The 18,656-nt window shown below is 43.7% G+C and overlaps 2 protein-coding genes across 4 annotated transcripts in view; one reads left to right on the forward strand and one right to left on the reverse strand.

The window, feature by feature from the left end:
* Positions 1-4,248, forward strand: part of RNF32 (ring finger protein 32) — a 42,953-nt gene extending 38,705 nt beyond the window's left edge. For 2 of the 3 annotated variants that reach the window (XM_014828993.3, XM_070516883.1), the window contains 2 exons: positions 2,537-2,704; positions 3,392-4,248. In XM_014828993.3, the coding sequence (XP_014684479.1) occupies positions 2,537-2,704; positions 3,392-3,619 (396 nt within the window). In that variant the 3' untranslated portion in view covers positions 3,620-4,248. Of the gene's footprint in view, positions 1-2,536; positions 2,842-3,391 lie in introns of all 3 variants that reach the window. The other variant, XM_070516884.1, reaches the window with a different exon arrangement.
* Positions 286-18,656, reverse strand: part of LMBR1 (limb development membrane protein 1) — a 173,386-nt gene continuing 155,015 nt past the window's right edge. The window contains exon 16 of the mRNA XM_070516867.1: positions 286-516. Coding sequence (XP_070372968.1) covers positions 374-516 — 143 coding nt within the window. The 3' untranslated portion in view covers positions 286-373. The remainder of the gene's footprint in view (positions 517-18,656) is intronic.

The following is an 18,656-nucleotide window of genomic DNA, read 5'->3' on the forward strand; positions in this document are numbered from 1 at the left end:
CCCCTCTGTGGGATGCAGGCACTGTTCCCTCCATCTTTTTGCTCTGCCATCCCCCGAGCCTCAGGGACCTGTGTGTCATGCTTGGAGACCCCATTCCCATTTGGATGGGCTCTGTCATGTGGCCCCACCTAGGACAGGGGGATGGCAAATATGGTTTCTGGATGAGACACCAACTTCTATAGACAGCTCCATGCTGGGGAAAGACGAGCAAGAGAGCAAGAAGTTACAGCCACCACTGTCACGACCCTTTACCCAACAGATCATTCTATGCCATTCTATCAGTCTTCAAATGTTGAACCAAGGAGCTGGCCCTGGGTTAGCGACCTCTTGGTGCCTCAGATGCCATGGTCACTCTGCAATGATCCAGTTCCTTCTAGTTCATTTCTTCCTGAGCCTTCAGGCTGTGCTGTCCTGTCCAGAGAGCCACGAGCCACGTGTAGCTGTCAAGCCCCTGAAGTGAGGCCAGTCCAGATTGAGATGTGCTGCAAATGCACAGTGCACAGGGGATGTCAAGGCCTGTTTAACGGGAAAAAAGAACGTACAAGATCTCACTGATAGTTTATTCAATTGATACCTTTTGAAATGATATATGTGATACATTGGGCTAAATAAAATATATTATTAAATTTAATTTCACCTTTTTAAAAACTTTTTAAATGTGACTCCAGCGAGTTTTAAGATTACAGATGTGACTCCGTTACATTCCTGTTGGACAACGCTGATCTAGAGTGGCTCCTAAGTCTTACATTTTAGAAAGTTCTAAAACAATTATACTAAACGGTTTTTTCTAAGTATATCATACACCACTTAGAGAAGATTAGGGAGGGGAAAATAATAAAATCAAACACAGTCCTACCCCCAAAACTCTTTAATAAAAACCATTCACTCTGCCCCCACCCTTGCCTTAGCTGTTTCTAGTCTTTTCTCATAAGATTCCCTCAACAGCGATGCCCTTCCTCCTACTCTGATCATCCAGATCCTTACAACTCAGTTGAAATCCATGAAGCAATTCTTCCTTCCCAGCCCATCGAAGGAGATTAACTCCTGGACTCTTGAAGCCCTCTGTCATCACAATATCAGTTACCTATCCAGGCATTTCTGCTAAGGTGTGTGGTCCTGAAAAATCGTGCAGGACTTATGGGAAAACCATCTAAAACCTGTACAACCGTAACCAGAACAATAATTATCTTACTAAAAACCCTACGAAAGTTTAAGACACTTTAAATTTCTAATAAACCAATAACTACAGGATTTTCCCTTTTTAAAAAAGCATTGATGGCATCTTGACAAAGGGCATATATAGAAGGGTCGAAGATTCCTAATTTTGGAGATTAAAATTCACAGAGATGAGGGGAATCACATAGTAAATATTTCCACATTGGAGCACCGGCCAACCTGAGAGGAGGGAGGGACCTCGGCCCCGCAGTCAGCAATGTTCCCACTCAATGGTGCAAAACCAGCGTGCTGGGGGCCCCCGTGAGTCCCGGGACTCCACGCCATCCAGGCACATCTGTCTTTATAGACGCATCTGAGTGGGCTCCCATGGCACATACATGCTTCGGAGCAGCAGGGTCTGGAGCGACTTTTGGTCGTCCTGGCAATTCAGGCTTGTTGCCATCAGGAGGCAACAGCACGCCATGCCACCACCGCCAAGGACTCCTGGTCAATCACACGTCATAAGATCCCTGTGCTTTCCTAAATAATTTTGTATCAAAAATATAGTACTTTATAAAAAGAACTGAGTATGAGGGAACATTAGAGACTGTATTTAAGGCAATGCTTTGAAAGCAAACTTTTTAAAAGTTTGATAAAATGTAATATGCTGCCTCCATATTTATGGTAGCAGTGAAAACAGAATTTTAAGTCCTAAAGATGTGTTCTGTAGCAAGGGGGCACACCACTGTCCACAACTGATCACCTCAGCTCATGAAAACATATTTTTAACATCCTTAGGCAATGGGGGTTTTCAAATTATGAGAAACGCAGAATGAATAACTAGCTTAAAAGAAAACGATAGTCTTTGTCTTGGATTCCTTTTTTTTCAACGGCCACACCAAAGTGCTAATCCGTAATCTGCAAGCACGGGGGAAGACGGCTGGAAGCAGAGCCATGTGAACCAGCTCTAGTTACGAAACGCCTGGCGGTAGCATAGGACGTCGCGGCCTCGTCAGTGACAATCCTCCTTAAGATTAGAATAAATGATGCCCAAGCAGGATGATAATGTGACGAATTGTGTAAAGTTTTAATTCCTCTCTCTCAACTATTAATCCCAGTTCCTTACTAACAATAACCAAGGTTTACTGGTTAAGATTACAGATGTGACTTTTGTGGGAATCTCTCTGCACAAATTATCTGGACTTGGAGTTATTAAGTAAATAACCATGTGTCTATTTCCCCAGAAAGTATTATGCAGAGGCAGAGAGTTGAGGAAAGTCAGTAAAGGGGTAGTGAGGACTCAAGAAAGTGCTTCGCTTGCACCTGCACCCGGAATTCTACTCTCGGCCCGTAAGCTCATTCCCTCCTCTGTCCTCCTCAGTTCACAGAAATCAGCCACCGAATGCTGTGCTCCTACCACACGGACATCGACGAGCTCTTCTCAGAGATCGACCACTGCCTGGCCATGAACCGAAGCGTGCTGCAGCAGCTGGAGGAGAGGTGCGGCCACGAGCTCACCGAGGACGACTGGGAGAGGATCCAGACCCAGGTAGGCTGCGGGGAGCCACGCGGCCACCAGGAGTCTGCAGCCACGTTGGAGGGGAGCCAGAGGTGCCAGGCCTGGGCTCCCTGCCCTGTGTGCCTGCACCCGCGGGGGGACCCCTGACCTTGGTCTTGTGCTCCGGGGTGAGTAGCATGGCCCTTCAGTTTGAAATTCTGCTGTTTTTGTGCCATTTTGCGAACAATGAAAACACCAAAGGGAAAACACTGCCTGACGTGTTACCTTCCTGAGGGGTTTGCTGCCAGTGCTGGCCGGCCCTCCCCTGCGTCTGCAGCAGCCACGGAAGAAAGGGTGACTCCAGATCCCCCCGTGGAGAAACTCACTCAGAAAATCATAGAAACAGGGAAATCTCTAAGGTAGTTTAGCAGCTACATAGTTAAGTATTTTGAAAAAGACTACTCTGTATTGTTTAATTAAAAGGAATTCTATATTATTAATGTTCAGCATTTTACAAACCATTTTTGTCTTAAAATTTTTTATCACAGGTGGGTTTCCATCCGTTTCCATTTTTCACAAGAGTAAGAGTATAGATATAATTAGTGTTATTTTAACACAGAAGGAAGCTGCTTTATTTTTGGAAGATCCTTGCCTCTTGGTGTACAGTTCTCCTGAGATCTAGGATGCGTCCTCGGCGAGGATCGGGCACCTGCATGACGCCCCGCTCTCTTGTTGCAGGCTCTGCGCCGTGAGGCCCCCGAGTGCCCCATCTGCCTCACACCGCTCTCCGCCCACAGCGCCGGTGGCCGCCCGCCCTCCCGGGAGACCGCGCTCCTGTCCTGCTCACACATCTTCCACCACACATGTCTCCTGGCCCTGGAGGAGTTCTCCCTGGGGGACAGCTCTCCTTTCCACGCCTGTCCTCTCTGCCGCTCTTGCTATCAAAAGAAAATTCTTGAATGTTGAATTCATAGTCTGGAAAAATTATATAATTCTGGGGCAAAGTTACCTTAATTCTGAACAGATTGTGTGAGTTTGGGGTTAAATACTACAGTGAAATCTGTTCTCCAGTGAAATAATCCCTTAGTAGTTGTACCTAGAAAACCTAACTATATTTTAAAAGCTGACAACCCATCCAGTTTTAGTCTTTAGTTTAATGAGTTGAAAAAAGTGAGGAATGGATGAAAACTTGAGTTTGAGAGGCTCCAGAGTGAACTGACTTGCTACGCATCTGGTTAATCAGTTGGGATCGCTCCTAACAGTGGAATGACCCCCTTTCTTTCGCGGGGATCTGATTGACTGGCCTATCTACATGCAGCTCTGACTGGCACCGGGAGGGCCTGCCCTAGGGTCCCAGCCCAGGTCTTCCCCGGCTCTGCCGTGCGCCTGCTTCCTTACACAGCTAGTGTCCGACAACAAGCTGGTAACCTGACAACACTCTTGAAATTAAGTGTCTTACGGCCTCTGCCATTCCTAATGCTTTTCTTGTAGTAATTGCTTTATTTCTATGTGATAAATTGCTGCTGTTCTTCAGCGTTTGAATCTGTAAACCCAAAATATACAAATAAAATATTCAGTAATCGTCAGCATCAGAAGATGGTAAATCACCTTGTATTGACTGAGAGCCACACGTACTGCTTTAGCTCATACATGAAGAAGTCCATGAAACTGCTTTGATCAGAGCACTCTGACCCTGGTTTACTCTTCCTGGGAGCCTGGTCGTTTACAATAACCAAGTACAGTTGTATCTGTTACGCAGTCCCCAAGGCCCCAAATCTCAGTGGCTTAGAAAGAAGCCTGTTCTCTCTGAGCCACTCAGCCCGTCAGCAGTTGGGTGAGGGGCCAAGTGGTTGCTCCAAGTGGCCTCTGGCTTTGTGGCTCCTTCTGGCTTGTGACTCACAGTTCTGCGTCACCCTAAGTCCCAGTGAATGCCCTCACCTGCTGGGGAGGAGCAGGCAGAGATGCTGGCAGGCCACGCTTGGGCATACGGGCACCCATCACTGCAGCCCCAGCTAACTGCAGGCCAAGGAGACAGTAAGCCAGCGCCCAGGAGGAGAAAGACACACAGGTTGCCAAGCCTGTGTCGGGGTGCAGAACACTCCCGAGACCGTGTGGGAAGAAATACAAAAATGCATATTCCTATTATCTCATTCTTTTAAAATGCTCATCTGGTATGTTTTATTTATATATAGCTGTATATATATGTATCACTTATGAGTAAATACACATATGTTGGGGTGTGCTCAAACATTCTTTTTTTTTTTTTTAAAGATTTTATTTTTCATTTTTTTCTCCCAAAGCCCCCCGGATACATAGTTGTGTATTTTTAGTTGTGGGTCCTTCTAGTTGTGGCATGCAGGACGCCACCCCAGCATGGCCTGATGAGTGGTGCCATGTCAGCGCCCAGGATTTGAACCAGCGAAACCCTAGGCCGCCGAAGCAGAGTGCACGAACTTAACCACTCGGCCATGGGGCCCGCCCCCTCAAACATTCTTTAATGATGCAGTATCCCATTACAAAATTTGGAGACGAATTTGGAGAAAGCTTTAAGCAACGCACAAACACTTGTGTTGTGAGGTAGCAGAAGAAAGCTAGGTCGCGGATCTCACTGTTCCATCAAAAGGCCAATGAGGCACATGCTTCTCTCCCCGTGCCCTGACAGGTACAGCAGAGCCATGTGACAAGGCCTGGGCAGCGTGACTGCACTGCTCCAAAGCTAGAGCCTGGAGGGCGGGCCCCAGATGCAGGAGTCACTCAGTGACAGTGAGAGTCCACTCAGGGCCGTACATGGCCACGTCCCAACTCTTGTTCCTGGGCACGACGTCTGGGGGTTGCTGCGCAGACATCCTGCATTCCTGCCTGCTGCTGAGCCCATTTCTCAAGCTTTCCCACTGAATCTGTGAGCTGTCACATTTCCAGTAAGTTCTTTTGTGGCTCAAGCGGGCAAAGTCCATTTCTGCTCTTTGCAACCAAGTACCTTACTGACATAGGAATTAGTTGTAGGCAACAGACACTCAGGAAACTCGGGGTGCTGGAAATTGGGGATTGGTCATCACTGGGAATGAATGATGAAAATCCTGTAAGTGTTCAGGGATGAGTCTCAGGCAGCTGTGACAGTCAATGGCAAAACAGGTAATTTTCTTATTAAAAAGCTTTCTGAAATGGCAAGCCCATCAAAGGCTTGAGGAATCCAAGTTGTGCCCACAGAACCATTTAAAAGGGACTTCAGGGGAGTAGCTGCTCCTCTGGATGGTTTGAAGAGGACAGCACATTCTCAGGTCGAGTCACAAAAACCATGCACACTTTCATATGATTCTATCAGAGCCGCGTCAGGTCTCTCATATGAAAATTGGGTCACTGACCAAGAAAGAATTGAGGCCCTGAGAAGCGTGAGTTGGTGGAGGACTCAGAAGAGGGAAGATGTGTGATGCTATTTAAGTCCACTGTCATAATCCATAAGTCTCTGGAGTTATTTAAAAATATCATTTTGGGGGAGGGGGCCAGCCCCACAGCCAAGTGGTTAAGTTCATGCGCTCCGCTTCAGCGGCCCAGGGCTTCACCGGTTCAGATCCTGGGCGCGGACATGGCACCACTCGTCAGGCCATGTTGAGGTGGCATCCCACATGCCACAACTAGAAGGACCCACAACTACAAATATACAACTATGTACCGGGGGATTTGGAGAGAAAAAGCCAAAAAAAAAAAAAAGATGGGCAAGTTGTTAGCTCAGGCGCCAATCTTGGAAAATATATATATACACATCATTTTTACATTTCCAGGTGGTTGGGTATTTATTATCATTCTGTTAGTAAATTCCAGTTTCGTTTCATTTGATGAGGGGATATGATCCTGTCAGTCCCATTGCTGTGATAATGCTTATAACGACAAGCGTTTGTCTCCTGTTTGTTGGATGAGGTTGGCCGGTGTGTGGTGGGCTCAGCTGGGCTTGGCTCCAAACCTGAGTTAGACCCGGATGTGTTCCCTGAGCTTTGTGAATTTGCTTTCTGGCACCTGCAACCTAGGAGTTCTGATGAGTAAAAGATAGCACAAACCAGGGTGGAACCAAAGAAGAGGAAGAAACAAGAGTGGGAACAAACCAGGGCAAGAAAGAGGCTGAGCTACACACTGAAAACACATGCGCACGCTTGCTTTGGGAGAACTGCACGTTTGGCTCTGAGCTTCCTAGTCGTGCACCCAGAGGAAAATCGTGTCTGCTACACAGTCCATCATGTCTGTGAGTTAAAAACAAGGCAAGTATTCAGGAAACAGATGACTACTCTCTGTTTCTCCCTGAGAAAAGTGTCTTTCTCTTTTATTTTTTGAACGGGTGACTGGAGTGGCCATGGAGGAGCATCACTCAGATCTCTTTTCGAGAGAATGGCTGTGGGAAGTTAGCTCAGTGCTCACACCAAGGCCACGTGCTCCCGGCTCCTCTTGAGCACAGCAAGGGTCCAGACCCCCACGGGGGTGCCATTCACACCAGTGTATGCTTTCATCTCATGGACAACCTCTCCTTATACTCAACCCAGACATGACTTTTCCCATAAAAAGGCCAGTTATGACATAATAAAATGGCGCTCACCTCAGTGTCCCTTGGAAGATGCAGTGGTGAGCTTCAGGGGCAGATTTTGTAAAATGCTCCTCAGTAGGAGGTGATGACCCCACAGCAAGGTCAATGACAGCAGCTTCTCTGGTGCAGTCTGCAGGGCGTGCTCTCTGTGTATCACGCTTGCTCCAGGACTTTCTCTGGACTATCTGTAAGGCTGTGTTGACTGCGTGTCCTTCAAGTAATTCTAATGGAAAATCATTCCTATTGCTTTTTGGATAAATACTGGTTGGCAATGCCTTTAAAATTTACCCCATAGTAAGTACCAGGAGTGCTTGCTTCTTCCATACAAGACTATTTGTATGTATACTGATACGCCTTAATGGACAACAGGGTGTGGAATGGAGTCAACTCCTCCGGAAAGCTGAAAGCCTAGAAGAACACCTGCTGACAAAGCCATGCTGACTCTCCTCTGGGGCGAGCCACAGGAGTGCCCAGATTCCCATTTAAAACAAATAGATAACACACGGATCTGAGCTCTTATTTCTAGCGGTGGCAAACTCAAATGCCTTCTGCGACCAAGCAGGTAACAGACAGTGAAGAAGGCAGTTGGTTATTGCCATGATTTCTAAATGTGGAACTTAATGTTGCCAGATTTTCTAATTTTTCAAGAGAATATATCTCGTTCAAAAGACACCAAATCTTTTGACACTGACAACAATATAGTACTGGGATAGAAACAGGCATATAGCTCAATAGAACAGAATACAGAGCCCACAAATAAACCCACACATATATGGTCAATTAACTTACGACAAAGGAGCCCAGAACACACAATGGGGAAAGGAGAGTCTCTTCAATAAATGTTGTTGGGGAAACTAGACCACTATCTTACACCTCACACAAAAATTAACTCAAAACAGATTAAAGACTTGAACATAAGACCCGAAACCATAAAAGTCCCAGAAGAAAACATAAGTGGTAAGCTCCCTGACACAGGTCTTGGTGATGCTCTTGGATTTGACACCAAAAGCACAGGCAACAAAAGCAAAAATAAATGAGACTACATGAAATGAAAAAGCTTCTGCACAGCAAGGAAATAAGATGAAAAGGCAACCTACAGATTGGGAGAAAATATTTGCAAATCATCTATCTAATAAGGACTTAACATCCAAAATATGTAAAGAACTCATACAACTCAATAGCAAAAACAAACAATCTGAATGAAAAATAGGCACAGGATCTGAATAGACATTTTTCCAAGGAAGACATACAGATGGACAACAGGCACATGAAAAGGTACTCAACATCCCTCATTATCAGGGAAGTGCAAATCAAAACCACAATGAGATATCACCTCATTAGAATGACAATCATCAAAAAGACAAGAGATAACAAGTGTTGGCGAGGATGTGGAGAAAAGGGAACCCTTGTGCACCGTTAGATGGGAATGTAAATTGGTGCAGCCACTATGGAAAACAGTATGTAGGTTCCTCAAAAAAATTAAGAAATAGAACTACCATATGATTCAGCAATTCCACTTCTGGGTATTTATCCAAAGGAAATGAAAACACTAACTCAAAAAGAAATCTGCAGCCCATGTGCATTGTAGCATCATTTATAATAACCTAGATATGGAGACAACCTAAGTGTCTATAGGTGGATGGATGAAGAGAATGGGATACACACACACACACAGGAATATTATTCAGCCATAAAAAGGAAGTCCTGCCATTTGCGACAACATGGATAAACCATGAAGGCATCATGCTAAGTGAAATAAGTGAGACAGAGAAAGACAAATACAGTATGATCTCACTTATATGTGGTATCTAAAAAAAAAACCAAAAACCAAACTCATAGATACAGAGAATAGATTGGTGGCTGCCAGAGGCAGGGGTTGGGGGTGGGCAAAATGGGTGAAGGGAGTCAAAAGGTACAAACTTATAGTTGTAAAATAAAAGTCCGAGGATGTAATGCAGAGGATGGGGACTATAGTTAATGATCCTGTGTTGTATATATATGAAAGTTGCTGAAAGTATATCTTAGTTACCATCAAAAGAAAAAAAATTGTAACTATGTGTGGTGATGGATGTTAAACAGATTTATTGTGGTGATCATTTCACAACACATATATATATTGAATCATTGTTATGTACCTGAAACTTAACATGTGAATTACATCTCAATTGAAATAAAAAAAAGACACTGAGATTACAGTAGTAAACTAAAACACCTATGCTCTCACACAACTATGGCATTGTGGAATTTTTGTGATTCATTAATGTTGACTCAATTTTTAAAATGTTGAACTGGCAAAAACACATTTGTAAATTGAGCACAGCCCTCAGCCCACTTGTTTGCCATCCATGCCTTACAGAGACACGCTGGGGACGGAGGCCCTACAACACGACCAGAACACCCTGGGCTTGAAAAAGTTTTCTTCTAGATAGAAGCCCACTTTACCACAATGAAACCCTAGTAAAGTATCCACAGAATAACTGGTTTTGAGTAATGCTATTTCTTAATGTACTTTTCTGAAACCATTTACTAAGATAAACCAGAGTAACTTGTTGGATGCGGTTATTAAAAGTTGGGAAACACCGACCCCAAAGAACTTAATTTCAGCAGAGTTGATCAGTAGCCAACAATTAGGTAGCAAGAGTAGTTGTCTCTTCGAATCCATCTTGGATCAAGATGATGAAACTTTATCAACTGCATTTAAAAAGTGTGTAGAGGAGGAGAGTTTTCCTTGACGCTTTTAGGGTCCCCAGCTGGGTCTGAAAACTAAACTGACAAAGACGATTAACAGGAGAAAAGCACACAAATGTATTTAGTGTAAGTTCACGTGCCATGGGAGCCTTCACAAAGAATGAAGACCCAAGGAAACAGACCTGAGTGTTTCAGGCGAGGCCTGCCGAGGAGCGGGCAGCCGCCGGGGAGGGTACCGCAGGCTAAGGAGGGTGAGGAGCATGGTCAACGGGCTTCAGCAAGACCTCCTTGTCAGGATTCTGCAGAGAGAAGGACGCTCCTTTCCTCCGCTGTTCAGACGGCATCTCCCACAAGGGAGTCTTAAGACCTGCGTCAGGGAAGGAGGGTGATGGGCAAGGAGGTCTGAGAGAAGGCCCTGCTTCTGGCGTTTTCGAAAACTCCTTCAGCTTTAAACAGTCAACATGCCAAGGTGCTATATCTTGGGGTAGTGTGTCCTGAACTCCATCAAATGCTTACTTGATACTTTCTACAGGGAGTGATACACACCTAACTTATCTAAAATGGTGTAAGAATCTTAAAAAACCTTATTCTTGATTATCATGCTCATGTTATGGGATAAAGTTCTCTTGAAGCCCCAATAATCAGGAGTAATATGAAATTCATGAGCCTAGGCCACGATGTATTTCCATCCAGAGTGAGACCTAAGATCAAAGATTACACTGTCTTTGACAGATTCTCTGTTAGTTTTGTGGAAAAAGAGCAAGGTTCTCAGGCCTACATACGGACACACTGCCGTTTGTCAAGGAAACAGCTGGGGCGCAACATGAAAGGAACAGCTGATGAGCAGTGGAGCCTGTGCTGGGGGGTGGCGAGCAGCACCTCGTCTTTTTTGTGCATATATGATCACCTCTGTTTGGATTCAGCCTGGCTGGACCACATTTTCAGGGCTGACACTCCGCCCTGGAGATCACGCACATCTTTCTGCTCCACCCTCCTCAAGTGCATGGCTTCCATCCTCAAGGGCACCTTGCAGATGAGTCACAATTTTTAGTTGAGGTGTTTCTGAATTGAATTATTTTACAGCATAATTCTTTGTTACACAATGTCACTGGGATTTTGAAATAATTCAGATGTACCAAAAAAGTTGCAAAAATAGAATTCCCACGTACCCTTCACCCAGCTTCCCCTCATGTTAACAAACTATAGCAAAATTATCTAAACCAGCAATTAACATTAATACAATACTGTTAACTAATCTATAGACTTTATTCAAATTTTGTCAATTGTCTCTGGGATGTTTAGTGACTAAGAATCTTCTTTGCCAACATGAATGCTAATCTGTTTAAAAGAATGCATCTTCCAAATTATAAGCCAAGTGTACATAGTAAAGTCACCATATTAACTGGAAGTTTCCAGATAGAGGAGAATGAGTCACTCACAAGAACTCCATGAAACCAAGACTCAGTTTAAGCATTCATGATTCAAAACACAAGCTTACTGTTTGGTACACTGAGGAGAATGTTCTTCAAAATCAGTTTATAAGATACACTAATCAGAGGTTCAAGATACACAGTCTAGAAATAAGCTCGATTTTTATGGACATTCAGTTCATGACAAAGGCACTGGAATCGCACATAGTGTTTAATATACAGTGTGGCCACAACTCGCCTGTCACTTGGGGAAAAGTAAAGACGAGTTGAAAGTGGATTGAGGCGCTCGTATCAGACCAGACTGAATGGCCACACAAGCAGTCGCCACCTCCTCAGAAGCCCAAGGAGGGTGGGCAGGGCAGCATGCCCTCAGTGGGCCCCCCAGCTCTTTCAACTGTCGGTCTTCAAGGCAGTTCATGGTCCCAGGTGGCTCTTAGCGCCCCAGCTTCACATTGCCACATCCATGGTCAGAGGAGGGCCCAGGGGAGGTGGAACAGTGCTTCTCCTGGCAGACTAGCTTCCTTGAAGTCATCTTTCTGGAGGTGCCACCCAACATGTCTGCTGAGTCTCCCTGGTCAGATCCAAGTCACATGGTCACACCCGCCTGCAGGAAGCTTGGGTACACTGCCACCCTGAATAAACTAGAGTCGTGTTGCTTAGCATGAAGGAGAGAACAGTTGTCATGTGCCAAGTGACAGTCTCTCATTCCTTTCATCAAGATAAACTCCAGGGGGCCAGCCCGTGGCCGAGTGGTTGACGCTCTGCACACTCCACTTCAGCAGCCTGAGTTTGCAGGTTCAGATCCCAGGCACGGACATGCTCCACTCATCAGCCATGCTGTGCAGGCGTCCCACATACAAAGCAGAGGAAGACTGGCACAGATGTCAGCTCAGGGCTAATCTTCCTCAAGCAAAAAAAGAGGATTGGTAACGGATGTCAGCTCAGAGCTAATCTTCCTCACACACACACAAAAAAAAAGGTGAACTCCAGATAAACTGATGATTGATTATCAAAAAATAAAGTAAAAAAAGTAGTTAGGCTTGGGATAATGAAAATGATCTGGGACTAGATGGTGGTGATGGTTGACAACCTGTGAATATACTGATTTTATATTAGTATAGAAGAGAATGAATTTTATGGTATGTGAATTACACCTCAAAGGAGGGGCAAAAATAGGTAAATATTTTTTTAAATCTTCAAATAGGGAAGGCCTAAGTATGACACAAAAAAACTTATGAGAAATTGCACATTTTGACTATTTCAAAATTTAAAATTTCCATATGGCAAAAAACAATGTGGACAAGTTAAAAAAAATAACCAGAAAAAACTATTTACAAAATATCAGAAAGACAAACATTTAATATCCATAACACATAAGTTTTATAAAATAAGAATATATTAAATACCAAAAAAAATGGGCTACGTATGTTTAATGATAATTCACAAAAGCAGAAATAGCTGCTAAAATTAAAAATGTCCCCTATTAGTTCTATTAAAAATTCCAAGAAAACCAATTAAATATTTGTGTCTCAGTACCACTACTGTGAAAGACTGGCGCAATGCAGTGCTAGCTAGAGAAAGCCATCCTTGCATGCTGTTGATGGGAGTATGTATTGATACGGTCTTTCTGGAAGTAGTTTGGAAATGTGCATTGTCTTGGATCCAGGACTTTCATTTCTAGGAATTACGTGAATTTGTGATTTATTATAAGACATATATATTTGGTCTTCCTCCCCATTCCTGGGATAGAGCTCCTAAAACTCGTTCAATTTCTTAAGTGATACGAGTGATAAAGGTGTCTTTGATATTTATAACAAGCCCCTTTCAACCACACATGAGCTTCTGTAAATGAGGTGACTTTTGGAAAGTCCCACAGGATGGCCAGGGGAACCAGCCAAGTGATTAGAGGGTTGGGACTTTCAGTCCCACTCTCCTGACCTCTGCGGAGGGAAGAGGGGCTGGCGGTTGAGCCATCGCTGATGCCCCATGATTTAATCAATCATGTTGATGTAACAAAGCCTCCGTAAAAAACCCTAAGTGAAGGGGTTCAGAGAGCTTCCGGGCTGGTGAACACTAGAGGCACCGGGAGGGGGGCACCTGAGAGCACATGGGAGCTCTGTGCCCTTCCCACATGCCCGGCCCTGTGCCTCTCCTCCATCCAGCTGTTAATAAACCAGTAACCTAGTGAGGAACTGATTTTCAGAGTTCTGCGAGCTCCTCTAGCAAACCACCAGCCCCGAGGAGGGGCTGTAGAAACCCCTGACTGCAGCGGGTTGGTTGGAAGCACCAGTGACAACCTGCACTTGGGATTGGCATCTGAAGTGGGGTGGGGGACCAGTCTTGTGGACTGAGCCCTTAACCTGTGGGGTCTGCACTAACTCCACGTGGATAGTGTCAGCATTGAATTGAACTGTAGGACCCCCAGGTGGTGTCCACACAGAGTTGGAGAATTGCTTGGTGTAGGAAAAACCCATACACATTTGGTGACCAGAAGTGAAGTACTGAGAGTACAGAACAGAAAAAGGAGTTTTTCAGTACAAATTTCTAAGGAGACAGAACAGTATACTAACATGTCTGTAGAAAGCTATTCGTTAGTACTTACTGTAGTTAGAACTTGGGAATAAACTAGAGACCATTACTAAGGAGTTGGTTAAAATAGTGGTCCGCACGCACCCAGAGGAACACCAAGAGCCATCCCATGTAGTGGCGTAAAGCTACATCCACTGGAGGGAAGGAAGTCCACAGACAAAGGAGGTCACACACATACAACACAATCCTGTGGTGGCGTTTGGTCTGTCACCGAGCAACTACATGGAATGACAATGGCAGACACATTTAAACACTGAAATTTAAGAATCAGATTAGGTGAATCAAGGGAAACATTTCAATGACCCAATGCCATTGCCCTTTGCAGACTTACATTTGGCTTCTAATTCAAAGACAAAGCCACATAAGGAAACGAATGTTTGACACATCTAGACTTTCAAGCATAACCAAATAAAACATAATCAGCACGTAGAGACTCAAAAATGTTTTCTTGCTTGTTACAAGCTTTTAATATAGACAACATCAATCCAAAATCCTCATCGTAATTTAAGACACTATGATTTAGGAAATTACAGTAAATGAAAAACTTCCATTAAGGTACTGAGGACTCAGTCTGAAAAGCCTCATATGAACTAGACAAATGCTGTGTGACTTCTAAGGAGGTGGCCTCAGTTGTTTCTCCACAGTCCCCACTGTTAAAAATTTAAAAGGATTATTTCAGTCCCTTATAGTATCTGCTACAACTAATTGTGACATTACCTTAAAAATGTCAAGGAACTATAAGAGAACATTTAAATAAATTATTTAAAATAACAGCTAACACTTACTGAGCACCTGACACTTCAGGCACTGGGCTAGCGTCTGGCCCGTCAGGCGTGGTCAGGGGGTGGACATGTCAAAGCCAGGCAGATATAAAAGCCACCCAGCTCCCACTGCACAGCACACATGGCACACAGACGTGACTTTTTCTCCCCGTGAGGTCTGGTCACTACGGCTGCTGTTTCCTAATACTTTCCCATAACCCCAGGCACTGCCCCATTTTACACCTGGGGAGCAGAATAAGGAAATCCTGAGAAACTGAGGCCCAGGATGCGTGAGGCTCTGGCCAGCTTGCCCCGGAGCTCAGCGTCCCCAGCCCCAGGCCCGTGCTCTGAACCAGTAAGCACAGTGCTCGCGGCGGCTCCGTCTATACCCTCCCCAAACATGGAGCATGATGGCACACCGGGAGATGGAGGCTGAGAGCTGTGACAAGCGGAGCAGAACCCTGCTCTTAAACAACCTCTCCAAAACTGTTTTTCTTCCTTTCAAGGCAATCAAGCCGAACTCTTAAAACCCAAGTATCTCACCCTGTCCTCGTACCTGGTCCACCGTCCTCACCAAGACAGGGTGACAATTCTAAAACAAGTCCCTTTACTCGGTTCTTAAAGGAACTAAAGATGTTCTGATCTTAGATAAGGCTCTCCCATCCAGTCATGGAGCACTCCCGTATGAAAACAGGTGCTTTTGTCTCATAGGCTATAATTGACAAGTAAAAGGTATCTGAGAAGCAATACATATAAAATGGTTAGTGGTAGGGACTCAGGAGTCAGCCAGCCAGCCCAGGGTTCAAATCCCAAGTCCTGTGGGTCCTTGGGCATGTTACTTAACCTCTCTGTGCTTTAGCTTCCTCATCTGCAAAGTGGGAATAACAGTCCCTCCCTCAAAGAGTTATCATGAGGATTAAATAAGTGACATAATTAAATAAATACACACGCACATACATAAAGAATGTCAGAACACCACCTGGCACAGAGAAGCACTATTGAAGTGCTTGCTGCTGCTATTGTTGCTGCTGGTACCATGTTAAAGCACCAAGTCCCTTTTGCAAGCTATATACATAAAATTGGTCTGTTAGAAACACATCTTAGATATGTATTTATGTTATCTGAATAATTAAATGTTTAGCTGCATTTATCTAGAAAGAAGTAAGTTTGCTTGAGTTTATAAGGCCTGGAAATACGGAAACTGGGGCTCTGCCGCTTTTTCAATCCCCTATCAGCACATAAGACAACTAGGAAGAGAGACAGTGTTTAAACACTTGATTATATTTTCTGATGAATGATTCATTATCTGGTTTTTGAAAATTCTGAACCAGCTGATGGGAATCACTAAGAAATCATAAAGCCCCACACCAGGCAGGGGTGAGACTGGACTGGTACTGATCTGGTTCACAGCCAGTTCTTCAGTTCACTAGTTGGGTGACCTCAGGCAAACGTCCTAATCTTGGTGTGTTCTGGCCTCTTATCTGTAAAGTGAGGGGATGCATTTTCCCATCTTCCAGGTGATCCAACGGTGAGAACTAGAGCAGAGAATGTCCCCACCCCCGTCCCCACTTCAAAGTCTGAGGAGATGCCAAAGTAAGGACTAAAAAGGAAAAAAAAAGTGAATCAGACTGAATTAAAGATAGGGCAAGCAAGAGAGAAGGTAAGCAGAAACTCTGAATATGGAAACATAAGCAGGGGAAGAGATAGGCATTGGCATCGGCAATAATATCTTTGTCATCTCATTCTCCAAGTCTACTGTTAGGCCAATACAGAAAAAATCGTGAAGAATTTCAAGAGGCTGTGACAGCAAAGGTGCAGAATCAACAGAACAGCTATGGTAGTATCCCACAGCTTCCACTCTCAGGTGTCATCGTCTGTAAGCAGCACATTCTTTTAATAATAGCTTTTCAAAGGAAAAGACGTTACAACATTCACATAGCGTTTTCAGTAACCAGTAAAACTCTCCTCTGTCAGATGCACAGCGCACGTGTGAATCTCTGCCTCCCCACCTTCAGGCACCAGAGCCCCTTCTGTTGCACTGTGGTCCTCAGAAGTCACGCACATCGGGTGCTGCTGCCCTGCTCTTCCTAACCCGTGCCTGTCGACTTCTTCAGGACACTTAGAAGAGCACAACACCAAAGTCAAATCTGAGAATAACAGTGTTTTGTCTGAATTTCCTATTTGATTACATTTCAACTTGTAAAAATTTTTACCTAATTTAAGTATACAGAATTGGAAGTCAAATAACTTCTCTTGAAAACTAGCTCCCAGCTTTACTCCTTCAAGACATATGGATCAACCACGTAGTTTTGAAGTTTTATAATCCATTTTTTAGAGTTTTGGCAATTTCTACTGATTTTAGTTACATTTTTTGCAATGTAACAAGTAATTTGCATACACTTTTGCTTCAGTGATATTTATAATAATGAATTTTACCTGAACAATATTCAAAAGCCAGAAAAAGGTCTCTGTATTCATTCTTCTTTCAACTAGATTCCAGAGTCATGTTTACCAAAGTTTCCCATCCCTTAGTGGGTCAGCAAATGACTTAGCGGTTTGTGTCTAGTATTTTGAAAAATAAGAACAAAATAGTACAGAAAATGCCAGCATGCATTCCACACAGTAAAAGCAGGCACTATTTTGTTACATTTTTGTTTACACGTGTAGAAGCACGCGTGTCTGTGTGTACAGCTCGCACTGTCAAACATACTTCTTCCTCTAGTCAAAAAGCTTGAAAGCCACTGGTGTAATTCTGTCTGTCACTGAATTAACCCGATGCTGACGGCACCCGCTCTTCAGAGAACTCGGGATTAAGCTGTCCAGACCACAGTTAGGTGTGGCTCAGTCCTTCTATAGAAGAAATTAGAGAAATCAAACAAATCTAAATAACTCACACAAATAAGATAACACACATTTCAGTTATTGATGCTACACTGTAGGTTGCAAGAAATTGATCTACCAGTAACTCCTTAACAAAAAGAGAGAGAAAAATATCTACTTCTTCCTCAATTCGACATTCTGCCAGAACAATCACTGCCCTTCATAGAACTGAAATGAAGTTTTCTATGTATATCCTTAAGTTTCAGACATGATGGTATTTAAAACAAAAAAAAACCTATTTGAGTGCTTGTAAACCAAAATAGGAAATCACTTTTTGTAAAACTTTAATTTCTAAGACATTTAAAAAGTCACACTAAAAGTATCTCATAGAAACAAACAAGACCGACAGATAATTTGTAAACAAAACACTCTAAACAAAAATAATTTACCAGTGCATTCAAATATCATTTTAAAAGTAACATCATACCAGTTTTTTTTAGTTTAACAAGTCAGTACTGCATAAAAAAATTATCGTAAGAATTCTGCTTGTATACATTAAATACTGTGCTAACAACAAAGAAAACCACATAGGGCTTTCAGACAATGTAAGCCTATGTTACTGCAGACTGAGTGGTGACTGAGGCCACAGGGAGGTCTGCTGGGCTCCAGCAAAGTGAGGCAGATGGCGATGCCCCTGAGATCAGGTGTAGACGCACCTTTCAGGCATCCGAAAGTCAAAACCACACGGAAGGGTTCATCCTTATCCACTAATCAACCCCTCAGTGTGGCAGTGAAGGAGCTAACATCAGTGTGTGTTTGTGTGTGCAATTTTCACATAAAGTCTCATATTGAGAGCAGGTCTGTTCTTATATAGAATGTACATAAAGTTAAGTAAATATTAAATCTAAGAAATATCTTGGAAAGTCAGTAAAAATCATTACAAATGTTATCTGTAAAATTTACAATTTAAAATAATTTATTTAAATATTGCAGAACCAATTAAGGATAAGAATTGGCTAACTCTCCTCAAGAAACTTTATAACTACAGTGCCCAGGGCCCTTTTAAGACCGATTCCGGGGAGCACTGCATTTAACTCAGTCACTGATGTACTGCGGTCCAATCAGAAGGGAAATGGAAGGTCAGA

Source organism: Equus asinus, chromosome 1, assembly GCF_041296235.1.
Source record: "Equus asinus isolate D_3611 breed Donkey chromosome 1, EquAss-T2T_v2, whole genome shotgun sequence".
NCBI lineage: Eukaryota > Metazoa > Chordata > Mammalia > Perissodactyla > Equidae > Equus > Equus asinus.